The sequence below is a fragment of the Camelus ferus genome, chromosome 16 (genome assembly GCF_009834535.1).
Source record: "Camelus ferus isolate YT-003-E chromosome 16, BCGSAC_Cfer_1.0, whole genome shotgun sequence".
Classification (NCBI taxonomy): domain Eukaryota; kingdom Metazoa; phylum Chordata; class Mammalia; order Artiodactyla; family Camelidae; genus Camelus; species Camelus ferus.
In genome coordinates this window covers 7,064,641-7,090,905 of record NC_045711.1, presented here as the reverse complement: position 1 = coordinate 7,090,905, position 26,265 = coordinate 7,064,641, and the positions used below count along the sequence as shown (strand labels likewise).

General features: G+C 39.0%; 2 protein-coding genes, 1 long non-coding RNA gene and 1 other non-coding gene across 4 annotated transcripts in view; 2 read left to right on the top strand and 2 right to left on the bottom strand.

Annotated features, from left to right (window-relative positions):
* The window catches only part of C16H17orf67 (chromosome 16 C17orf67 homolog), a 30,588-nt gene extending 28,495 nt beyond the window's left edge, over positions 1–2,093 (bottom strand). The window contains exon 1 of the transcript XR_004326632.1: positions 1,959–2,093. The gene's annotated coding sequence lies outside the window, so the exon portion shown is untranslated. The remainder of the gene's footprint in view (positions 1–1,958) is intronic.
* DGKE (diacylglycerol kinase epsilon) lies at positions 1,984–25,047 on the top strand. The gene is made up of 12 exons (XM_032498451.1): positions 1,984–2,110; positions 2,669–3,140; positions 10,893–11,052; positions 12,766–12,885; positions 13,139–13,282; positions 13,527–13,684; positions 14,050–14,101; positions 15,195–15,308; positions 16,348–16,419; positions 18,732–18,859; positions 19,167–19,278; positions 19,645–25,047. The coding sequence occupies exons 1-12, from the start codon at positions 2,104–2,106 to the stop codon at positions 19,822–19,824; spliced, it is 1,719 nt and encodes a 572-aa protein (XP_032354342.1). The 5' UTR covers positions 1,984–2,103; the 3' UTR covers positions 19,825–25,047.
* LOC116656886 lies at positions 8,941–9,077 on the top strand. The gene has a single exon (XR_004311893.1). It is a non-coding gene; the product is annotated as a small nucleolar RNA SNORA2/SNORA34 family (small nucleolar RNA).
* LOC106729201 overlaps positions 25,018–26,265 on the bottom strand; it is a 13,975-nt gene continuing 12,727 nt past the window's right edge. The window contains exons 2-3 of the long non-coding RNA XR_004326633.1: positions 25,328–25,496; positions 25,018–25,146 (exon numbers count right to left, since the gene is read on the bottom strand). This is a non-coding gene — a long non-coding RNA (uncharacterized LOC106729201). The remainder of the gene's footprint in view (positions 25,147–25,327; positions 25,497–26,265) is intronic.

Here is a 26,265-nt window from a genome sequence, read left to right as displayed (position 1 = left end):
TTTTTCATAAGACTTAAACTTTTCATATCCTTTAGCGAAATGTGAGAATCTAAGGTAATAACCCTAAACAGAGAAGTGATATATAACAGCAAAACATTAAACAACTTATACAGCCAACAACAGAGGTAAGGTTACATAAACTGTAAACTATATTCATAGAATGGAATATTTATTATGAGACATTAAATACAAATTTATAAAAACTTATAAAAGTTATTTTGTAATGTTAAATGAAAAAAAAAATAGCCAAGCAGAGAATGTAGCTACCATATGATCAAAATTATGTATACAAACAAGTAAATCATTGTTTCCAGGACCTCATGCATGCTGAGCATGCGCTCTACCACATTCTTCCATAATGGAAGAGGGGGAGGGTTTAGCTCAAGTGATAAAACTAGCTATACCCCAACCCCCAAAATCTCCATCCTAGAAAACAATGGAAGAAAATTGGCCAAAATGTAGTTCAAACACAGAGTGTCTCTAGGGTGAGAGATGGGAGATTTTTTCTTAATTTTTACTTTTCTGTATTTTCCAGATGTTCTATACTGGGAATGGGATGGAAGGGGGTGGAAATCCTCACTTTTTAAAAGTATATTCTTTTGTTACGGTTCCATCTAAACTAATATGGGGTCTGCCCATTAGTATTTAGGATTCACAAAAGACAGTGACATTTCCATACACAGGCAGGCTATTGGAGCAGAAGGGAAGCTTTAGAGATATTGTCCAACTGTCCCATGTGACAGATGAGGAACCTGAGGCCCAGGGAGATGAACTGACAAGCACAACAGACTCGGTTAGATGTGTGAGGGCCTGAGCCCGATTCCAGGCCTCACAGTGTCGTCTTCTCACTTCACCACACCCCCAACCCCTCAATCTTCACAATCCAGACTCCCAAAAACCTCAGCATTCCTACTGAAATGTGGCCTCTGAACCACCAACATCAGCATCACTGGACCAGTTATTAGAAATATATTCATACTGTATAGCACAGGGAACTATTTTCAATATCTTATAGTAACTTATGGCGAAAAAGAGTATGAAAATAAATATATGTGTGTTCATGTATGACTGAAGCATTATGCTGTGCACCAGAAACTGACACAACATTGTGAACTGACTATACGTCAATAAATATATATTTAAAAAAAGAAAGAAAGAAAGAAATGCAGGCTCTTAGTCCTCTCCCCTGAAAAGAGGAATCAGAATCTGCACTTTATCAACATCTCCAGGGCAAGTTTCCCAGAGAAATAACAAAATAAAAGGAATTCTCTCTTTGGTGGTTTAGACTGACGGTAACTTGGATGACCAAGTTAAAATAAAGTGATCTCAGTCCCAGAGTTGGCTTTGGAACATCAAGCCTGTTCCTCCACCTCTCTTTGTCTTGGTTTTCCTCATCTGTAAAATGGAGATGATAAATTTAGCATGGTGCCTAGCAAGTGCAGAGATGGAGGCTCGGGTGCAGTAAGCCACTATAAATAGAGCTAATATATTCTTGTTAGGCATGTTTCAACAGGCCTGACCCTCCAGGAGAGCTAGGGCTTCTGACATAGTGCTTAGCAGTGAGCCCTCAGCTAGTATGTGTTTAACAAATAGCAAGAGCATACATGACATCTATTAATTTTTGACTTGTAATGTTTCATTCTATCAATACATAACATTCAAAAATGCCAGTTTTTCTCCCTTCCAACGTTCAAAACTGCCCACTCCCAAATTCACCAGTAAGGAAGTGGGGAGACTGGAGGTCATAACTAAGCTTAACTCATACTGTGTAAATCGTTCATGCTAGACTTCCTCGGACTACAGACTCTGGGCTCAACCATCCATCCTAACACCTGCAATATATTGTTACTCCGCCCACGGTTCTCCCTAAGCCACGCCCACGGGCCCGCCCTTCCCACCAAGCCCCACACTCTTCCCAAGACCCCGCCCCCAAAGGCCCGTCAGCCTTCCGGTCGCACCTCACACCTCCGCCCAGCCCAGCGGGCCCGGCCTCTTCACTGGCTTCCGCACGCCAAGCGGGTCCCGAGTCGGGATCCCGCGCGCGGCGGCGCGAGGAACGGAGGAAGGCCTGAGGCTGTGCCCCTGGAGCCGCGCCACCAACACATGCGAGGTAGGGCCAGAGGGGCGGTGGGGCAGAGGCCCTGTTCCCTGAGGCCTCGCGAGAGGGGCGGGGCCGCGCGGCGGCGGGCGGGTGCGGAGCTGCGGGAGGCCGCTCTCGGGCCGGAGCGGCGGCACGCATCTGTTTGTGTCCCGCCGCCCGGGAGTGGCGTGCGGGGCCTGGACTAACCGTTACGGACGCTGAGCGGCGCCGCGCGGCCCACGCCGGCAGTCGCTCCCAAAGCCCCGGGCGCAGCGTCGGCCTTTCGGTGGGGGGCAGCCCGTACATTGTGATTGCTCCGTTCCCCGTGCCGGGCGAGGTGAGGGGGTGGCTGCCAAGGCCGAGGAGGAGGGACGGGACGGAGCGTGACAGCGCTAGGCGCCGCCCCCTCGGCGTTGCAGGTCCGCGGCCCGGCGACCCTGAGGCTCGGGGGTCGGGCCGCGGTGAAGACGGTGCACGTGCCTCTCCTTGCAGAGAGCGGAGCGCCCTCGGGATCCCCTGAAAGGCAGGAAGGAGGGCGGGACGGGGACCGCGAGCCTAAGGTGGACCCGCTCGTGTCTCTCCTGGTAGAATCGTCCTTGGAGAAGATGGAAGGGGAGAAGCGGCCGGCGCCCTACGAGGGCCTGTTTGCGGACGGGCACCTGATCCTGTGGACTCTGTGCTCGGTGCTGCTGCCGGTGTTCATCACCTTCTGGTGCAGCCTTCAGCGGTCGCGCCGGCAGCTGCACCGCAGGGACATCTTCCGGAAGAGCAAGCACGGGTGGCGCGACACGGACCTGTTCAGCCATCCCACCTACTGCTGCGTGTGCGCGCAGCACATCCTGCAGGGCGCCTTCTGCGACTGCTGCGGGCTGCGCGTGGACGAGGGCTGCCTCAAGAAGGCCGACAAGCGCTTCCAGTGCAAGGAGATCATGCTCAAGAGTGACAGCAAGGCCCTGGACGCCATGCAGCACCACTGGATCCGGGGCAACGTCCCCCTGTGCAGTTACTGCGTGGTTTGCAAGCAGCAGTGCGGCAGTCAACCCAAGCTCTGCGACTACAGGTACAGCCTTTGTGGGTATTGCTTGTCCCAGAATGCTTGGTGGGAGTCAGGATGTCAAAGAGTGGGCGTCGAGGTCTGCTTTGATCTCCACAAATGGCCTAAACTTCCCACTTCAAAGAAGCAAGCTAGTAAGTAACCCTGGTATTGTCCAAGCGAGGCTGCTTTGCAGTAGTCATTTGCCAAGATGAGGCATCCAGCCTACACTCCTTAGCCAACCTGCCCCTTTGGATAACGAAACGTGGCTCTTAGCCTTCATCCGGAGGTCTCTAGGTGCTCCCTACTTTATGGCCACTGTATGTTTTATTTTAGCTTTTGTTACTGTTGCTTATCTCCATTTTGCGTGAGGAAAAATGAAGTATGGACAAGTTAACTTTTCCCTAGAGTTGCAAACCTGACTCATTCTCAGTATTGTACTATGAATGTACAATGAAAACAAAGGTCATTCCAGGGCAGCACTTTTAAGTCTTTTTCTAATATAGGTTTGGCGCTATAGTGAAATATACTCCAAAAGAACACTTAAAGGGATACTCCTTTTGCTGGATGGTCTTCCAGGACATGTAGCGTCTTAGCCAAGTGACTTTGATTGAGCCAATATTTTAGTAGCTTTTAAATACACACTGGACAGCACATTTGTCTACTTAAATATTGTCTGAAAATAAGTGAAGATGTCCTTTGCTCATGTTAGAGATCGGTGATAAAAGGAGATGCTGCTTTGCAGATTATCTTTTCTAACTTACTTTACATTTGAGAGAATTTTATAGCTCAGAGAATTTCACTCAGTGCTAAAGTAGAACTGGCATCCAGGATTCCTAACCCCCAGGACAGGGTTAGGAATGCTAACCCCTAGCCTTGTCTCAGTCTTAAGTCTGGACATCTTCATTGTGATGGTTTTGTCTCTGACAAATAGAAAGATCCCTAAACACATTTAAGAACGGAAATAGAAAACTGGCACAAGATAGCAGATTATTTTCATTTTGGTTTATATTTTGGTTGTTTTATTTAAAAATCCTTTTTTTAAATTAGCATGAGCACTGTTATGCCAACACTTATTTTTTAATCTTATTTTAAATAATTTTACTTATCAAATTTAGACTTAAGGAAAGTTTTCCCAAAAAATACACTTTAAACAACTACAGAGCTTTGTAACTACCCATTTTTATTTGATATCTTTCAAATTTACATGTCCTTTTGGCAACAGAGCTAGGTGACCAGTGCCTTGAAAAAATTTCATGATTCCCTAGGTAAGATTTAGTCTTAGGGATTTGGGATTAGCTGGAAGGAAGACATGAATTGGGTATTGTTTTATTTCCTTCCCTTCTTTGTGCAGAATTAGATTAAAATGGCTTCTATAAATATCTTAACTGTATTTCATATACTCTTTAACAGTCACAGTGCTCTGATTCTCCAATCAAATGACCTTTCTAAAAATGCATATCTGATGGGGCCCCTGCTCTATTTAAAACCCATCAGTTACCCCATCATTTACCCTGATGGTCTTTATTGTAAACTCCAAGTGCTTAACACGGTACACAAGGTCCTCACGCTCTCTAGATCCTGCCTGCCCTTCTAGTCTTATCTATCACCATCTGCGTTAAATGTCATGCACCAGGAACATCAGGCTGATTGTAGTTTCCTTAAAATATCAGGGTTTTTCTTACTAACTTTCCTCAAGGCTTAAGTATCCTCCTCCTGGCTAGCTTCTAGGCATCCTTAAAGACTCATCTTGTGCCCTTTCCTCCAAGAATCCTTCCCTAATCTATTCACCCTTGTGTCCAGATTTTTACTTCTTGTTGATGAAGTAATATCCTATAACTCAGTGGTTCTCACAGTAAAGTCCCCAGACCAGCCGTATGAGTATCACTTGGGAACTTGTTAGAAATGCAAATTCTAACACAGATTTAGATTTAACACAGGAAATAAAATAAAATATTTGCGTTTAGCACAAGAAGAAAAAATATTTGCAATATTTGGGTCACACTTAGACAAAAAATTACTTGTTTATCTGAAATTCAAATTTAAATGAGCATCTTCTATTTTTCCTGGTAATGATAACCCTACCCGAGACCCACTGAATCAGAAATTTAGGCTGGGAACCAGCAATCTTTGCTTCAACAGGCCCTGCAGGTAATTCTGAAGTTTAAGAACCACTGCTATATTTATATTCTGTTTTAACCAGGAGCCTCTGTCCTTAGCTTTGTGTCCTTCCCTTTGAGCACAGTGAACGTTGTGCTGTTAGGTCTCCTTTTCCTTATGAGCTTGTTCCTGCCCGTTAGTGAGCAGTCCGCTCCCAGTGTGCTAGAACCCTTCACCCATGGTAAAAACTGTTCTTGTGTAATTTAGGAAGTGTTTATTATTCCCAAGAGAATAGAGCACAGTGTCCTGAAGTGATATTGTGTTCTGCAATGTTCTGATTTATTTCAGCCAATAATTTTATTCAGGATCACAGTCTGCTATGACCTTCTGTAGGAATTAGGTATTTTGGAAAAAGAAACAAAATAAATGTTCAGAACCTTTAAACACAGACCAGACTGCCCCTCTCTGGGTTTTATCCAGCCCTGAGGAGGGCTCCTTCTGTGCCTGCGTCACATTCTTGGGAAGTCCAAGGTTTAGAGAGAACTAAGAAGGCTGGTCAACAAGGTATCATTTCGAAGGGCCGTAATGATCGGTGATAACTGATTTTAAGCCCACAGCCTGGTTAAACTCTGCCAAGTAAGTGACAAAGGCCCTTTAATTTATACTCATTCAGTCATTATTTAGTTTTCAGGTATTAAGCATCTGATTCATACCAGGCATGGTGCTAGATTCTGTTTTCCCATAGACTATTTTCTTCTCTGTTTTCCAGCCTCTTCCCTGACCGTGACAGTGTGTGTCTGCACCAAGTATCCTGTCTTATCGCTCCTCCCCGTACTTCCCTTGTTTCATCTAACCTCTCTTCTGACTAAAATAAGAAATTAGGTTATATTTTTAAGTATGCATTACATTTATTAAATAAACCTTTGGTCTATCTCTCATTAAGAAAACATTTTTGTTTATATTATACTTTTATTTATAAAAAATGTTTGAATCTGTAAGGCCTTTTGTTCATTACATCTCCCCTCCCTCAACATACACTGTGATTAATAAAGCAAAGCTTCTGACTCTTAGAAGGTAATTATATTGGCAGCTTTAGTCTAGGCTTGGATCTTAAATTTTATAATTCTGGGTTCTATGGGTACATGTTTATTCACTTCATTAATTATCTGAAACAATGAAAGCTACCAGACTATTTTCTGAAGTAAAGGTTGGCAGACTTTTTCTGTAACAAGCCAAAAATAAGTATTTCAGGCTTTGCAGACCATATGGCCTGTCATAATTACTTCACTCTACAGTCTATCACAGTACAAAGCAGCAACAGACAGTATACAAATGAAAGAGGTAACTGTATTCCAATAAATCTTTATTCAGCTGTATTTGTAGTTTGCCAAGCCTGTTCCAGTGTGAATTTCATAGATGACTGTCTCAGCTTCACATATAATTCTGTTGCTTCCCCCAGCATACTAAAGAAGAGACTGTTGTGAACAGGTAACTTTAGAAAAAATAAACAGTGTTGCCAGCAGACTTTTTTTCCCTTGTGAATTTTTTCTTTTTAAATAAAACAGTCACACTCTTGCACAAGAATGGCAACTAGGGTAATGTTCTGTGTTATCATAATGTAAGTTACATGATTATGTTTATTTGTCAAAACTCAGCAAATGTACATATTTGTACATTTCATCATATATAAATTTTATATTAAAAAAACCTATAAACAAGTAATGAATTCTGAGTAATGATATGCCTGCTTGCCAAGGTATTTAGGAAGTATTCTAATGTTTGCAATTTACTTTCAGTGTGCCAAAAATAAGGCAGATTAATGGATGGATAGATATGTAACAAATCAATTACAGTACGATACCGGAATATAGGTGGTGGGCATACCTGTGTTCTTGTAAAATAATTTTTTTTAATGCAAAACATTTTGAAAAGGAAGGCGACTATCCTTGTGTTTTGGAAATGCTGAAATATTGAAAGACAGAATCTCATAATGTCTATGATTTCTTTTCAAATGATTCAGCAAAATATGAGTTTATTTTGAAAGAGAGAAAGCCAATGTGGAAGAAAACATTAATTAAGTATCAGAATTAAGGGTTGGCTGAAGGGTACTCATTTTGCTATTCTTTTGATTTCTGTGTAGGTTTAAAATTTTTCGAAATAAAAAGTTGGTGAATAAACTTCATAAACAGTCACTCAGAGATGCTAAATGATGCTAAAACTAAAACATCAAGACATTATTTGTAATGTCTTATTTTCCCATTAGTTTGACTCTAGATCAAGTTAAATACCAATTACAAAATGTATAAAGAGAACAGGTCTCAATTTTGATTATGGTATTTCTCAGGAAAAATATAATGCTGAGTAAGGAATAAGCATTTCGGCTTTACTTTTAGAGAGCAAAGGCTGATAACAGCCATCATCTTGGTTAAGAGTCTTTTCTGAAATTTATGAGAATTTAAATTTAGTAAATGACAAAGGCGTCACAAATCAGTGGGGTTAGAAAAGATGAGTTTACAAATCGTGCTAGGACAAGTGCTCTTTGTGGGGGAAAAGTTAACTCCTGTATCACACAGAACACCAGTATCACACTATACACCCAAAGAAACTCCACATGGATTGTAGCAGGGGTCTCCTTGGTTCATGGATGGATGAGTTTCCAGAAAAGCCTGGCACTTTCCGAGATTCTCGGTGAAATCTATAGCCCCAGAACGTTAAGAAGCCTTGAATTAAAAGCATAAACATGAAAAGAGAATTGTGAGAGGTAAATAACTATAGGTGAATACTTACCTAATTTGGAAATATTTCTGTAATGGACTTCAAAGCATGAAAGCATTAAAATAAACCATAAAGAGAAACGTAGATCTGTCTAGCAAAAAGTAAACTTAAATGCATTAAAAAGTAAATTTAAAAGAAAGCTGAAATGTTTGTAATCACTATGACAGAGAAGAGGTTGATAGCCTACATAAATAAAAAGTGCATGCAGTTATTAAAACTTAGTAAAAGATGAATGTACAGCATGAATCACAAAAGAAGGCAGAAGAATACTAAGTTTTGCCTAGTAATCAAAGACCTCCAAATTAAAACAACAAAATACTTTTTCTGTCCACCAAATTATCAAGGAAACGTGTTGAAATACTTCTGAGCAGTGTTTGCACAGGTTAAATGTGAGGGGCACCTTTGTGCACTGGCATCAGGCGTATTGGACAGACACCTTAAGAACCTTAGGAAGACGGACACACTTTGATTCAGTAACTTGACTTCTAAGATTCCAGGGAAATAATCTCATTTATGTTTAAGGTTGTGTATCATGTTGGTTATACTTAGAAAAACTATCTAAATGTGTTTTGTTTTGTTTTTAAGGAAGGGTTGAATGAACTATGGTATATCTGCATGATGGATATTACACATTCTTTACAAACCGTGTTTTTTTTAAAAAAAATACTTAATAGCATAGGACAGAATTCATGATGCAATTTCTGAAGAAAAGTACCGTCCAGATATACATGCATCATATCCCTAATCTGAAAAACCAACTAGGGACTGTGAAACAGAATAAGTACATCAAAAAGTTAAGAGGAACTATATCTGGATGACTTTTATTTTATGCCTTTCTGTATTATCTAAATTATCAAGTATAGCCTATATCATTTTATTTAAAAATACAGTTTTAAAAATTTATACAAGTAGTTCATAGACATATACTGGTGTTTAGACACTCAAGTAATATTTGGCCCAGAATCAAGGCCAGCAGTTTGCTGAAGCTGTTGGTTTCAAGCAGGAGCCTAAAGAAGTGTCTTTCTGTGGTCTGTTGGCCATTTCAGAACTATGGAAATCTAATGGTCAGTTCGTTAGAAAGAAACTTCTGAGTCATTGGTGACAGATGTGGGCTAATACTTGTTTGTAGTCGATTAATACTGGGATTCCAGAATTGAGAGATCCCTGATATAATTTGTCCAGTAGAATTATAATACTGTTAAACCCAGTTACTACCAAGGAATTGCCTTGGGTTTTCCACAGAAACAGTGGGGTGATTCTGAACTGTGAACGTCCTTTGAGTATTATCCTTTTGTATGGTCAGGGCTCTGACTTGTGTATTTTAGACTTCATTCAAATTGGAAACTTACATTTACTATTGGGCTGTGAAACTTTTTGAGTTGTTTATTGGATTATGAAAGTGCATCTATATTATGGACATTGAGAAAGTTACTCTCACAGTAAAGCATTTGTTAAATATTTTTTTTAAAAAAAAAGGAAGAAAGAAAGAAATTCAAGCAATAAAAAGAACATGGAGTAAAAAGTGAATGTTCTCATCTGTCCCTCCCACCTTTCTTCCCAGAGGAAACCATTGTGAAATAATTCAGTGGGTATCCTTTCAGGTTACTTTCAATAGGAATACACTATTTTAAAGTTAACAGTAGAGCAGTAGTTGTAGGTGGTATACTTTGACTACTTAAGCAGTCTATTGTAGTTTCTCAAGCTTAGGTTGAAAGAAAGTGTTAACAAAGTTTATCATGCAAGTTATTTTACAGTTTTCTCTTTATCAGGTCACGTGGATAATTCTGATTTCAGCAGTAAATGGGATTCTTGAGTAAACAGTAGTAATTACTTAACAAATTTGAACATCCAACAGAAAAAACAACTTAAAAATAGAAGTCCAGGAGAGATGACCTTGGAGTGAAAGAGTTTTTATCCTCTTTTTTAAATTCTTTATTTATTTAATGACAACTGTTAACTTCTTTGAGCTAGCTTTTGTCTGTACAGTCAGATCTGACTTACCTGTGAGTGGATTAAATACTTAGCAGATTAATAATAGAAGCCCAGGATTTTTACCAGCACTAGTCTCTGCTTGTTTCACATATGGGTTCAAACAGAGGCAAATTTGAACATAAATGTGCCTGTACTTCATATGCAAACATACAAATTACTTTTGCATTAACTGCTAATAAGAAATTGACTGTTTTGCTTTATTTACTTGAGTGTTCACAGATGGTTATAAATCAGGAGGTTTTCAAACCTGGACCTAGGCCAGTGAGGCATTTAAGCAGCAAGGCCTTTAGGCCTCATGAATCGTTTCCAACCAAAGCACAAATAAATAATACCCAGAACCATTGTTCTAGATCAGCTTTTGTTTATGTGGATTATGTTTACTGGTATTTACTATGTTATAAATTAAAACTGAGAAATTGTTTAAATGTTCATTTTTAAAATAATGATAAAGTATTTTTGTGAAAATTTAGTGAGAAGATTGACATTGTTTTATATTTTTGGTACATTTCTTTGGTGTAGCAGTCAGCTAGATTCTCCTGTTCACTTCTGCATTCAGTCTGTTGATTTAGCACATATCATATAGCTTCCAGAGAACGCAGTTGTACACTTTTGAGAGAATGAAGGTGAAATAATATATTACTATTAAAATGATTTTAACCTCAAGAGACACCCTGAAAGGATCTTCCCTGGACCACACTTTAAGACCACTGTTAGATTAAACTGCCATGTAGATTCAGACTTGATTGCTCCATTTACACTGTGCAGATATGATTATAAATATTTTATTGCCAGATTTTATGCTCATCGGTGATGCAATCACTATTTTAATTTTTTTGGCAAAGGTGATTGGTTTGCAGATCGTAAGATGATGATTTAAAGCTAATAATTATCTTTGTTTCTCCCTTCCCTCAGGTGCATTTGGTGTCAGAAAACAGTACATGATGAATGCATGAAAAACAGCTTAAAGAATGAAAAGTGTGATTTTGGTGAATTCAAAAACCTCATCATTCCACCAGGTTATTTAACCTCTATTAATCAGATGCGTAAAGACAGAAAAACGGATTATGCAATGGTAATCAGAGTTTATTTTTCCTTGTATAATTGATTTCCAAAAAGTTACCTAAGTTAGGATGTGAAACACTCACACAACTGTGCGTGTGAGAGGAATCACGATGGTAAGACTTGTAAAGCCCTACCCACTTCCTAGATATGTGCCGCAAATTTGGGCTCTTGAGAGCTTTCATGTCTGAAGGGAAATTTTAAATGTTCTGTTAGTGGTCCCTAAAGTCACTGCCTGCATCCAGATCACTTGAGGAAGCCCACCTCCATCATCGTGCTTCATTTAGTAGATTTAGGGGAAATCCTGGAAATCCATCTTTGTTTTAAGTCCTCAGATGTTTCTGATGAACAGCTAGATATGGGATTCATGGCTAATGTCTGTGAAAAGAAAGTAGATTTTCCTCACACATTGTCTAAAAGTGTTTTTCCGTTCGGAACCTTACATAGGGTGCCTAGAGATAAGTTTACATTGCACATTAGATGCTTGCACAGATAGTGGTGAACGTTAAAGCTGGTGACAACACTTTGCAGTATGTATGTGTATGAAGCTTGATATAACCATATCTTTCAGTACTAAAAATATGCATTTATTTCCTATTTGAATATGCCAAAGTAATTGAACTGTTTCATTCTAAAATTATATTGTGTTTTTTCCAAGTAAAGATTTTATATCTTAAATGTCATCTTTGTCAATTTTCCTGCAAAAGAAGGATGCATCTTAAAATTTAAAACATTATGTTTAATGTTGTCGTGGTACTTGTTTTTTAAATGTACAACCCCTTCCTTATGTATCTGAATTCAATCTGAGATCACAGGGGATCAGAATCACTAAGTCAAACAATGAAACATCTTCATTAATGTTTGTATCCATAAGGAGAAAAGGAGAAGAAAGATGTGGTTAGATTAGAGAAACATTAATTTCATTTGACTTTGGGCTTTGTATGAATCTAGATTCTTGAATCAATTTTTGAATATCCCATTTAAAAAAAAAAAAAGCTATGGGGAGGGTATAGCTCAAGTGGTAGAGCACATGCTTAGCATGCACAAGGTCCTGGGTTCAATCCCCAGTACCTCCTCTAAAAGTAAATAAGCCTAATTACTCCTCTACCAAAATAAAATAAATTATAAGTAAATAAAATACTTAAAAAATAAATTTAAAAAAAAAAGCTAGAAAATTAGAATATATCCAGAAAAGGACAGTCAAGTTTAAGAGAACAGAGAAAATCAATGTCCATTCTATGAACGGTTGAAACGTATTGCCTAGGAGATAAGGCTAATGAAAGATCTAATGATTCAGGTGTTTGAGCACAACAGTTATATGGAAGAACAAGTAAAATCAGTGCTTGCTTCAGGAAGCAAAAGTAGAATGATGAAAGTTATTGAAAGACAGATCTTTAACTCAGTTTAAGTCAAAACTTTCTAATAATTTGGTTTAGTAGAATGAGCTGCCTTGTTAGCCAGTTTCTTCTTACCTGAGTATCCAAGTATATGCTGGATGACTTATCTAGAATAATGTAGAAGAGGATTATATATTAAGTGGAATTAAATTAGTTAATCTGTAAAGACCCTTTCCATTCTTAGAATTCTTTGATTTTTATATTGTATCAATTGGAAAGTTGTTTTTCTCTCAGCAAATTTATAGCACTGTTGTTACTAAGAAATAAAAAACGTACTGCTCACCATCTTTGAGATAGTAAGCACTTTTCACTCGCATTAATTTTTTTAGCTAGCCTCGAAGCTTGGAAAACAATGGACTCCGTTAATAATCCTGGCCAACTCTCGCAGTGGAACTAACATGGGAGAAGGGCTGTTGGGAGAATTTAGGATCCTCCTAAATCCAGTCCAGGTAACCAAAGAGAAAATCTTCCTTTAACTATTAATCTTTTCATTTTTAGTTAGACATTTTCCCTGGATTGTAATGGTTGTTAAAGCAATGAACATAGCCACAGTGAATGTAGGCTGGCATATTGTTAAAGATAAACGCATCGTAGCCAATATTGACATTTAGCCAGGCCTGTACTCACCTAAAGGGAAATTATCCTCATAGATGGAGGACAGTGTTGTATGAAAATAATTTTTTCCTTTTCTTTCATTTCTAGGTTTTTGATGTAACTAAAACTCCCCCTGTCAAAGCGCTGCAACTTTGTACTCTTCTTCCCTATTACTCAGCTCGAGTACTTGTTTGTGGTGGGGATGGGACTGTGGGCTGGGTCCTGGATGCAGTTGATGAAATGAAGATTAAGGTATCCATCTTCTAAGACCTACTTGCCTTTCACAGAACCATTTCAAAGATACTCATACAGTATTTGTGGTTATTTTTTATCATGCAGATGAATGTTAGAGGACCCTACCAATTTTTAATATTATTATTAAGCAGTTATTGTTATATTTATATCTTTATTGATTTGGGCTTTAAATTTTACCAAGTATTATTACCCTACAAATAGTTTGAAGAGAAAAATCTAAAATACATCTTCCATATTACAGGGACAAGAGAAGTACATTCCACAGGTTGCAGTCTTGCCTCTGGGAACAGGCAACGATCTGTCCAATACCTTGGGCTGGGGTACAGGTTACGCAGGAGAAATCCCAGTCGCACAAGTCTTAAGAAATGTGATGGAAGCAGATGGAATTAAATTAGACAGGTAAGTTACCCTTCCCTCAAAAGTAGATTTCTTGAGCTTTGGGAATGTTGTTTGGATTATAAATGAAGATTTGTATAAAGTTAAATGTAATTTAAATGTGAAAGACTTTGTTAGTTGTACTTATATGTAGATGCTGGCATTCATTTTGTTGCTCTTTATTTTGTTGTTCTATAAGGACTGAAGTCATAAATTACGCCAGGTACTTATCTCCGAATTCATGTACTCACTTAAATGTGCTTATTTCTCCAAATGCTGTTTTGGTAGAACTTCATCTGCCAGGCACCCAGGGTTGATTGGTAATAATTATAGTTCATTGGCAGTTAATTTGGTGATAATTACTGACCCTTTTGACTTCTGTTTTTTAGATGGAAAGTTCAAGTAACAAATAAAGGCTACTACAACTTAAGAAAACCCAAGGTATGTTTTTAGGGCTGCAGCTATGAGTGGCTCAACAAACACAATGGTGTGCCTCCATTGTACAGGGTGTGGCGCTGTGGTGGGACATAGCGACAGGTGCTTATCTCTAGGGAGCTGGTCATGGAACAGGCTGCAGGTGTGCGTGGTCCCGCCCTGCTAGATCAGGCTGCAAAGATTTCAGGGGAAGTGACATGGGAGTTGGAGCTGGCAAATAAAATTTCGATCAACAGGGAAAGGAACAAGAGACTTTCCAGGTAGGGGAAATGGACTAGAGGGTACAAAACGTGGTTAACAAGTAGCAAATGATACAGGAATAGCAGGTTTGTATTTTTAAAGAGATACTCTGGAGATAGTGTGAAAATAGCTTAGAAACCTGCACTGTGGCAAAACAAGGGGAATGTTAGGATGAGGCCAATTCAAAGACATTTTGAGGTAGAATTGATCAAAACCTGGCAGCTGATTGGTATTAGGGGCAGAGAGAAAATATATATTACTACCAGATTTTTAGTCTTTAGGATGAGATATGCAGAAATAACATTAACAAGATAAGAAAAAAAAAGAGTTTCAAGTTTGAGTAGGAAGAAAATGCATTAGATTTAGGGCATGTCAGCCTTGAATCTGTGGCCCACTGAACAAGAAGTTGAAAATTCAAGCTTATTGCTCAGGAACAAGATCAAGCTGGAGACAGACTGAGGAATCAAGGCTGGGTTGGGAAGTAAGATGAATTAAGTCGGGACCAGTACCCTAGGTTGAGGCTGAAAAAGCTGAGAGCCTGAGCTTGGTGAGGATAACAAGCAACTATAACGGGAACACGGGAGTGGAAAGCCTGGGTGCAAAGCAGAGCCATTTAGACGTAGCATATTCAACAGAAATGGAAAAAGAAATCTATGTCTATAAATATCAGCCTTTGAACTGAAGCTTTATTTCTAGAAACTTCACTGGATAGCATGAAATAGCTCTATGTGGAAAGTAAATGCAGAAAGTCTTACATTTTCATAAAGAACATAAAGACTAAGATTTACATACTTACTATATGACACAGGCTTGACTGAAGCATAATCTCTTGCTCATTCTTACTTACCCTTTTTCACAGGAATTCACAATGAACAACTATTTTTCTGTTGGACCTGATGCTCTTATGGCTCTCAATTTTCACGCTCATCGTGAGAAGGCACCATCTCTGTTTTCTAGCAGAATTCTTAATAAGGTGTGTTGGATAAAATAACATTCCCTGCTTATGATCGAAGGTAAAAATCAATAGTTCAATTATATCTAGCACTCTTTCAAGTAGATTGAGATAGAACTAACTTATGGAAACATTTGCCTGCTCCATTTTGTTTAAGACTGTCAAATTAGATCCTTAAATGTATTTTATTAAAGTATTTTATAACCGTGACAAAAATTTTTTAACTCGAAGTTGGAATGTTTTACAGCATATTTTGCTTAGATGGCAACTAAATAGAATATATGATAGTTTATCTTACTTAAATGGCAACAAGAATTGGAAAGAAATTTTAGGCAAGATAAATTTTTGGTGAAGTCATTAATGGAAAAGTAGATTCCATTGGCTTGAAAAAACTAAAAGGCAGACGAAGTAAGAAAAGGAGCAGTGGGTTTACCAGTTTAACTAAGATCATCGCTCTGGTTTCTAGCACAGTTGATTCCACTGGTGGAAGTTCTGTCTTGGAATTTTTTTAATGACTTTTGGTGATTGAGCAACAGGATGTGAAAAATGGATGTAAAACAATTTTGTTCCTGGTTCTGTTTTACAAATATTTCAAATTTACAAGTAGTTCTCTTTTATTAATATAGTTACTAAGGCAGTAAGTATTGATGTTTATACAAGTGGTAATTAACATCTCAGTGCTTCCATCAACCTTTCTATATTCGAAAAGGATTATAAAATGTTTGCTAGATTTATCTGTATTCCATTAAGTAATCTGAAGTGCTAGGAAAAGGTGGAATTTTCGCATTTTAATATAGTTTTTCTTTATAAAGTGTAGCTTTTTGGAAAAGCTGGGAGAAAATACCATTTAAGCACAAACCACCCTAACCTACATTCCCCTTGAGAAAGTGGGCTAGTTAAACTCAGAAATAATGGCGCCCCTTCTCCCGTCAGCACATAGTGCGCTCTGCGGAAACCCGGCTCAGCAGTCACGTCAGGGAGCTTTGCTTCAGTATCTTTTTCTTGCTTACGGGGCTCGTCAGATTTCTTTAATATCATGTTTTCTGTTCATTTCTCATAGGCTGTGTACTTATTTTATGGAACCAAAGATTGCTTAGTGCAAGAATGTAAAGATTTGAATAAAAAAGTTGAGGTAAGCTTTTAAGGTTTTAAATGGTCTCTGGATTATGGACTTTTTTCTTTTTAACAAAAAAGCTGAATTTTCCATTAACATATTTTGCTAACACATACGGAGTATTAACTCTGTACCAGGCACTTTACTAAGTGCTTTTATATCCATTATCCAATGAAATTCTCACCACAACCTGGAAGGCAGGTACTATTAGATTCCCATAACTCAGAAAACTGTTTGAAATTAGATAACTTTCCCGAATTCACAAAGTGCCCGAGTACACAGGTAACCAGGATTTGAACCCAGGTTTATGTAAGTCCAGAGTCTGTTTAACTCTTACACTGAATAGCATCCGTTCAGACATGATGACCAGTGTGAAGTTACCTAACGCGGTGCCTGACTCATCATGGACTCTCAGGGGAAATTTAAGCCTAAAGTTTAATTTGTATTACGGTTGCGCTGTATCCCTCTTACATATTAAAGCAAAATAGAAATGTATGAACAGTAGAAATAGGATACTCATGGTTACTTATTGCTGCAATGTCCCTGACATCATGATACGGCAAAGTTTTACATGTATTTCTTGCTTGCTTCCAAAAAGAATCTGTAATGGTTAACAGCAACAACAAAGACATTAATACAGCAAAACCTAGAACTAGTAAAATAAGTAGAAAGGGAAGAGCCAGACAACAAACAGCTTGGGGAAAGTGAAAAAATGAGCAGAGAGGGAGGAGCCTGACTGTGCACAGGCCAAAGGAAGCTGCTGCAGCCCGGCAGATGCTGACCTGGCGGCCCCTGCTGCCACAGCACAGGGGGAGCAGTGAGATAATCCCATTAAAAAGTCTCCTGCTTTATCCTTTCCCTTTCTCCTGGGCTTTGATAGCATGGGTAGAGTGAAGCATACGAGGTCACACTTTTTTTGTCTGATAGTTTATTTACACAGAAATTATTTGTGAAACCACCTACAGGATGCCAGGCGCTGTTCTAGTTCTGGGGACACAACGATGAATCCCTCGCTGTCACTAAGTTTACAGTCTAGAGGGAAGAAAGACGTTTAAACCACATTGCAGTATGGTATGAGAAGTGATATGGTGAGGAAAACGTGCAGCCCTAGAGGAATACATAAGAGCAGTGCATGACCCAGGGGCTAGAGAAACTGTTTAGGGACAGTGACTAACAAGGAAGTCTTCCTGGAAGAAGTGGCAAGCTGGAATCTGAAAATTAAAGCTTAGCCAAGTGAAGAAAGAGGTGAAAATTATTCTAGGCTAAGAACAGAAGCAAGAGAGAACAGGGTATATCTGAGTGTGTTTAAGCTGGGGCATAGCTTGCAGGAGGAAAAGCGGCAGGCAAGAGCTGAGGCTGGAGAGATGGACAGAAGCCAAATTACAGAGGAAGCTGTGATTTGTTAAGGAACTTGGATTTGATCATGATCATTGAGGGGTTGTAGTAGGAGATAAGCGTCAATCTGACTAATCTGAGAGATGAATAAGAGGAGAGTAAAGCAAGAGAAATGAAGGGGTGCTGGACTGGGGTACCATCAGGAGTAATGTAGAGGGGTGGATACTTAGACATATAGCATCCGTTGTTTTTAATGATTAATTGGATATGGAGGATAAAGGCATAGAAGTCAAAGATAATTCCCAGGTTTCTGATTAAGCAGTGTGGGGAGGGCAGAGGGAAAGTCAGTTGCAGAAAGGATGCTTAACTTAGTTTTGTGCATGGTAGCTTTAGGTGCCACAGTTGGAAGTGTTTTGTTGGCTATTGAATAGCCAGATCTAGCCCAGTTCACTTTCCTGGACTAGCAAAATAGAGCTGTCAGCCAGAGGTGGCAATGAACAAGACAGAAATGGCTCCGATTTTCCTCCAGAGTGTGTAGCATGAGAAGAGAAAGGAGCCTGTGCATAGCTCTGCGGAATGCCTTCAACATGAGGCTGGAAGTGAGTGCTCAGGAGTGACTGAGGAGGAACATCCAGAGAAGTAGCCTGCTTCCCAGAACGCAAAGGAAGAGAATATTTTAGGAAAACGGGGAGGAAGAGTCAGCAGTGTCAGGTGCTATTAAAACAGCAAGTTAGATGAGGCCTGGAAAAAAATACTGTTTAACAAAAAGGATGTCTTTGATGACCTTGGTAAAAAAAAAATTCATTTGTTATAATTCAGTTATTACAATAAACATTGAACAAGGGGGAAAGGCCAGATTCCTAGAGTGAGGGGAGGAGGCTGTCTTCTACACGTGCAGTTCTCACATCTTTGCAAGAAAGTGGATGTGACTTCTAAGTGGATGTGTCTGGAAATAATGTGCCCTGTAGTAACTAACTACTTGAATTTCTTTAAAGCTAGAACTGGATGGTGAGCGAGTAGAGCTGCCGAATTTGGAAGGTATTATAGTTCTGAACATTGGCTACTGGGGCGGTGGCTGCAGACTGTGGGAAGGGATGGGAGACGAGACTTACCCTCTTGCCAGGTATGTACCTTTGCAATCTGGTTTTTTATATTACTGTTTTCTTTAAAGTAGTCTGTTGTTCCTTGTAGACTTTTAACATTTTTCCCTCAAGTTTTTTTTTTATACCTCATTAATACCAATATTTAATAAGTTGATGGCCCACCTGTGTTAAAAAGTAATTGTCCTACTGAAACATTATGCTGTACACCAGAAATTGACACATTACAACTGCCTATACTTCAATTTAAGAAAAAAAAGTAATTGTCCTAATGTGACTGCTTTTATTTTATTGCATCATATAATCCGTATCTCCTTTTTCCAACTTTAGGCACGATGATGGTTTACTCGAAGTCGTTGGAGTATATGGGTCTTTCCACTGTGCTCAGATTCAAGTGAAACTGGCAAATCCTTTTCGAATAGGACAAGCACACACGGTGCGGGTAGGTGGAATATTGCTGTCATGGACTGATTTGTCCATTTCTAAGCCGTTGATGTGTAGAAGTAAACGTCCATGTGATAGCTTTCCTTAAGCAGTGGTTTACAGCTCGTGCTCACCACAGGTGAGTGGGATGGGGAAGAAGCAGGGAGTATGGCCCTCACTCCAGCTGAAGAAATGAAGCATTCAGTGGGAAAAAAATCCCTTAAACAATCGAGGAATAAAGATACATTCAGATTAATTTTCTAAGAATGAAATGCTAAGAAATGTCCCTGAGAAGGGTTAAGGGATACTATGCCTGTTACTAAGGAAGATTTTTCTGGACTCTTGGAGACTGACTTTTGTCTAATTTTGTGTGCTCTGATTCTAGCTGATACTGAAGTGCTCGATGATGCCAATGCAGGTAGATGGGGAGCCGTGGGCCCAAGGGCCCTGCACCGTCACCATAACCCACAAGACACATGCACTGATGTTATATTTCTCTGGAGAGCAAACAGATGATGACATCTCTAGTACTTCGGATCCAGAGGACACGAAGGAAACTGAGTAGATGGATGAGGAAATGAGAGCTTAGTACAGAATCCTCACAAATGAGTAGATGCATATTCCTCCATAATAGAACTTCTCTGTCATCTAGTTTAGTCTTCATTTCATCAGTAGTATAATGGGTATACATTTATGTAAATAGCATTCCAAAAACAGCCAGACTTCAGTTGTTTTCAGATGCCTGGTCTTTTTTCAGCAAATGCTTTGGTCATATAGCACTAACTGTTAAAAGTCGCAGAACATCCCAAGAAGGCTTTATGTCTGAGTAGGTGCACTGGAGTCTGCGCTCTCGTTCCTTATTCTTGAACCACACAGTTGATGGACACATACATCCGACAAGACGTGGATGGAGGAAAAATCATTTCCATCTTAATTGATAATGTGGTGACACCATAACATTTAAAAAATGACTTGTTTTTTTGAAAGGAGATGGTGGTGTCAGACGGCATGGTTCGTGCTGGCCGTCCTCTGCAGCTGCCTCTTAATAAGGTCTTCTCCAGCCCAGCACCAAATGGGTCCCTAAGTGTCTAATTCCAGGAACCCTAAAAGGAGAAGTGTAAAAGAAAGACAGTATTTAAATTTTTTATTTTAAGTTTCATTTTAGGAGCATTTTCCATCCCCTAGTGTTGTTTGATTACCTCTGTTACTGATCAAGTTGAACCAAAATTCAGCATCTTGTTTATATCCCACTATAGCCAAAAGCAAACCACATAGGTGAATTGTAAAAGTTAACATTCAGAGCACTTTTGGATTGAAAGTTACAGGTTTCGAGCTGGATGGTTCAGCAACTTCCCTTTTGAGTAAAAGACAATGTCAACAATTCAAAAAAATGTCCTAAAGAAAATTTACTAGTCAGATTAATTGCTCAAAAAAGTTCAGTATTGATTGATAAGTTTTTAAAATGTAGTGGTCTTGTAGTATTTTGAAATAGAGTAGTCTTTTATATCCAAAGTACTTAACAGAATTTCCCCTCGGGGAAGTGGACAGAATCATCTGCTAAAATGTTTATATCTTATTTATTTTAAAATGAGAGATATATTTTTTTTTACTTATTTATTTTCTTCGTTGTGGTTACCTGTGTTTAGTGTTTACAATATATTGTTTTATTTGGTAAATTGATCGCATAAATTCTGTTACTCACAATCAGATAGACATGCAGTCCATTGATTAATAATTAAAATGTGTAATTTAATTATCCTGGCAGTATATTATTGAGATATTCTCATTCTTCAGAAATATTCCTCTGTTTTTAAAAACAGAAGGGGATTTAAAGCACTGGCAAACTACTTTTGGGTAGCTGAAGTTGTTTCAGTGTTTTATCTGACCCTCAATTGCCAAAAACGTACCGCAGGGCTGATTCATGGTTCGCCTGGGAGCCGGCTCCCCTCCTGCTCGCCACCCTGCTCCCCAGGTCTGCAGCTGGGCCTCCCTGGGGGGCCTCCAGCCTGGGGTTTTTATGACAAATGGCCCACTTGTGAGCTTGGTGGTCTTTAATGACACTAACCTCTGAAAGATTAGAAAGTATCCTGCAAGACACCATTGGCTCCTCTAAAGGATTTGTTATGAATCTGCCATCTATTATAAAGCGCCATAAACTTAAGTTTCAGTCACCTTCGGGCTCAGGCCGTATTTTGAAGGAACAACTAAGTAGAGTATACAGCAGTCAGTGCACTATATAGAATATTTTTATTTTGCTTAAATTAACCTCTTCCAGATCTCAGTGGGAGAAGCTCAGTTCTAGTACTGAAAGATTTTGTGAGCAGATCTGTTTTCACCTTGTTGATACACCTCTCACAGTAGGTTACCTGTTGAGGTGGAGGGAGAGTTTGTAGATTTTCTTTCATGGGCTGATCATGTTTTGAGTATAATGAGTTTCATTCTTTAATTCATGGTCAGAATTGTTACAGGCATCACATTTTACAAATACACTGTTAATTCATTTTGCTTAGGCTATATTTTATCTATAATTCATAGTCCTAATTATACAATCAAAGTAAATAGTTAATATGGGATATCAAAATAACAGTGTAGTTTTTTTAATTGTTAAAACTGTACTCTAACCGTAATGTTGGATTTAGAACAGGTTTTTTTTAAAAAAAAATGTTTATATACAACACTCATTTATTTAAAAACAAATTGTTTTTTCAATTTTCATAATCCAGTGAAGTTTTCTCCCTATTTGACACTTCATGAAGTTTTTCTTACCTTATTCACTCATTCAGATTTAATTTTGATTAGGAAAGTTATTTCAGAATACCATATCATAAAACATACTATCTTATTTTAGAAAAACCCACTAACTTTTTAGGCACATTTACCCAGCATTTCAAATAAATGTAGAGGCATGTGCCTTGTTTTAAGTAAGTACAATTTACAAGACTAATGTTTGCAAGTTACATATTAGGATAGCCATTGTTGACATTACCAGGGATTCTGCACTTTACAAAAAATAATTTGCCACAGGATGTTTCTGTTCCATTTTAAACTGTCTTGATTTTTTAAAAAATAATAACTTCTACATTCTCAGGAAGAAATATATGAAGTAAAGCACGTCTCCATGTCTGTTTTCAGACTTCTCCCATCTTTTGCTGTCCTAATACATTCCTGACTCCTCACAAGCCTAGTATCTTAAATACTGAGTACCTGGCAGCTCTTATGGGTCCCATAAGTAGATGGTGATAATTTTCAGTGCTTTGTTATGTTTAATAGAAATCAAAACTGACATGTTTTTAAATACAAGTTGTCTGATGGTAAGATTACATGATCTGAAATGTGTCTTAGGTTTTCTGCAACAATTTAGCTGTGAACCCTTAATGTAGCTAATGTTTATAAAACTTTTATGGTCAAAATTATTTATTTTTATTTTTTTAGGATGTGTCAGAAACGTGTAGTATTTGCTTTTTGAAACATGTTTGCCTACTTAGAGCTAGAAAATGTACTGTGACTCAGAAATTGTAATCAGTCCTTTTTGCACTGTAAAAATGAATATTACCAGCATGTGAAAAGAAAAATAGCGTGCATTTGTAATATAAGGTAAAATTGTATTTAATGTACAGTATGGAATTTAAAATTTGCACTATCTAGGAAGCTCTAAAGGTTATATTAATTTACAGATTCATGTGGATCCAAATATGTCATTTGTATGTATTCAGCTGAAAAGGTCAAAAGGTTTTTTCCCTCGAAATGATAATATTGAAACACGAACCAGCAATTTATATTCAGACTTTTTTTAATTCTGCCTAATTTGGGACAATGAAACATAGATTTATTTTTTAAAAAATCTAGAAATGTAAAAAGAAAAAGTAGTGTTGTTACTCTATCCCAATCTGAATGAAGATGTATGCTCAGAGACAAGACAGAAGAGGTTGTTTTGGTTTTACTTTTTAAAAGTATGCCCCTGCCTTCTGCAAATTTTCCCTTCAAGGCTTATCTCCTGTTTCTCAAAGTATGATCTGCAGTCTGTCTGCAGCAGCAGAATCCCCTGGGGAGCTGGTTGGCAGTGTGGACACCTAAGCCCAACAACCAACCCTTGACTTGGTGAATGCATATCTCTGGAGATGGACGTAGACATGTCTGGCTTTGTTAACAGGCATCTCAGGCATTTCTGACACACACTGAAATTTTAAAATTACTGCTCTGTACCTCATGCATTCACCCAGGGCTTTTGCCAAGTAGACGCCATGCAGAAAATTTGAGTTAATTGGATATTCTTAAAATTGTCTTTCCTTTACTCCACTAACTGCCCTCTTCCCCACAAATCTGTCTTGTAAAGGAACACTGTGAAAAAACTTGTTCATATCCTATCCAGTTGATAAACTCTATTACATGAAAATTGATAGCCTCAGATTTTTATGTGGAACTGTAGGTTTTAGACTGTGATCCATGCAGTCTTGGAGGACAAACAGTGCTTCAGGGGCCAGTGGGGGACCCCTGGGGCTCCTGCTTTCTCCCTATGCTGGAGTGCTGCTTCAGGTCAGATTTCAGTAGATAAACCACTTCCTTTTAAAAAAAAAAAGTCTTCACTATTTTTTTTTTCAGAGTTTGGAAGCCACTATAATGACTGTCACCCGATTAATTTTCTACTAGTTTTTACATACTCAGAGACCTCATGTTTTTTTGTAAAAAGAATATTTTGGATGTCTCAGTTGCTGCTTGGAATGTGGCCACTGGGCTATTTCACAAACTTTAAAGGCATTTTGTTGAACGGTAAAGCACTGACAGCCTCTGTTCCTTGTATTTCTAATTGTAGTATAGAAATGGTTATATTTAATTTTAGTTGTGTAAATACACACACTCTCACACACACACACACACACTTACAACCCCCACATGTGTAGCCACCACATGAGAGTCACAGGTCTCAAAAAGGCTCACTCTAAGGTTCCGGGGAAAGAACCAAAAAATGTCACCCTCTGGTACAGAAGTTCACAAAACAAATGATTGACTTGGTCATTTACAGAAATATCTGCAGAAAATAAGTCAGCTAGAAACTATAAACTTAAATGCACTGCTGATTCCAGACCTGGGATATTTCCTCAGTCTCTGAAAGATGCCCTGGGCTACCAGTGTTAAAGTGTCGAAGCAGAATGCACTTCCTATAATGTAGGAAATCTGCATTGTGTGTTCCTTTCTGATGGCTGACACGGAATGTTGAAGAGAACTGGAACATTAGGTCGCTGTGTCTGTTCCTGTAACATTGTCCAGGCAAAGGGGCATGCTGATCCGATGAGGAGGTCGGGCTACCTGAGCAATTCCCAGAGTAAGGAAGGGCGCTTTGTGTGTTGTTGGGTGATAATGGCTCATAAGGACATTTGTCATTTTCCTGGTCGGGGCTCTGCCCGCAGTCTTTCAAATTTGATCTGCTTGAATGAGCCCGGCAGATGAATTGGCTCCAGTCTTAATCCTGTTGTATGCAAGTTTAGAGCAGCCGGATCCCTGGGCCTGGTCACGTGCACATGAACTGGCTGAAGCGGGTCTGCGAACTCGCGGTGTCAAGGACGCTTGTGACGGCTCCACCTGAGCAGCCAGCTGGCCTCGTGCACCTTCTCCCGCCGTGGCCACCATACCCTGTCCCTACACTTCACTTCCCTGTGTCAGTTGCTTTTGTTGTGTTGAGTCTGTGTTGCTGTGGTCAATGCCTACAGACAGAGAAATGTGAATTAAAGCATTTGATATGTTGAAGATGTTTGCTTGTTTTTAATAAAATTTAAAATGCAGCACTTGGAAAGTATGATTCTGTGTTGTTTTCTGACACAACCACGAAGAAACAGCTTTGAGTTGGTCTCACTGAAGATGGTCTTGGTCTACGGCAGGACAGACATACATACTGTGTGGACAGAAAGGCAAATACACAGACTTAGAGACTGGCTCGTGGCAGAGTGGAGTAAGAAAGGGAATCAAATAAGTGATTTTGTCTCAGTTTTGGTCAGTACGGGGGAAAGAGAAGAGAATTTATACCTAGGTTGAAAATCCAGCCTCTGGCACTGTTTTAACATTAGACAGGTTACCTGTTCTGGCCGAGCCCTGCTGCTCGTTGTAAAAGTGGGAAATAGGCCAGTGTAGAGGTTGCCGGCTCCCACGCTCAAAGGAACGAGGCTGGTGGAGAAGGTGGGACTGCAGCAGACGAGAGCACGTGATCACAGGCAAGCAGGTCCAGCCAGAACAGAACTCCTCTGTCTGGAAAAGACAGAAATGTGGACTTTGTGTATTAAATCTGATTTTAAAATGTGGGTTGGCAGCTAATCACCTGTAGCCTCCCACAGGCTTATACGAGGATTATAGCAGGAGGGGAGGGTGAGGGCACCCTCTCGCCCGGCGGACATTTCCATTTCATTCCATTCGAATTTTTATAAAGCTTCATGGTTTAGCAACTATGATCTGGATTTCACATGACATTTTGTGGCAGACAACATTTTTCATTCATTTCATTAGGCATTAGAGGAAGGAGATTCTGCAGTCCAGCTGCATTCTGTCATCTTTACTAAAAATTTTTACTTTTTATTTTTAAAATAACTTAAAATTCATTGCTCACTTGCCTGCCTTTGTTGAAACAGGCAGTGCCAAGAATCATGCACCTTTTCTTGATCAATAATTTTAAGCCTGAGTCATCATGTCTGGCAGTGATACCCACAGAAGTTCACAAAGAAGGCTCTCTAGTAACTAAATAGGCTGAGTATGCCATATTTTGACTTCCTAAACAGCTTTAGCACACATTTACTGGGCACTTAAGAATTGTGCCTAGATGCTTTTATTTACTTTTATCTCATTATAATCTACACTTTTGTGACATAGACATTATTAACTCCCTCTTACAGATCAGTAACTCGGGCCTGGATGTTGATCCCAGGTCCTCTACCCTGCTGCTTTTTTGTCGTCAACACGACCACCACCAACAGTAGAAAAAAATACAATTGAATATAGGCAGACATACCATTGTGCTGGACAC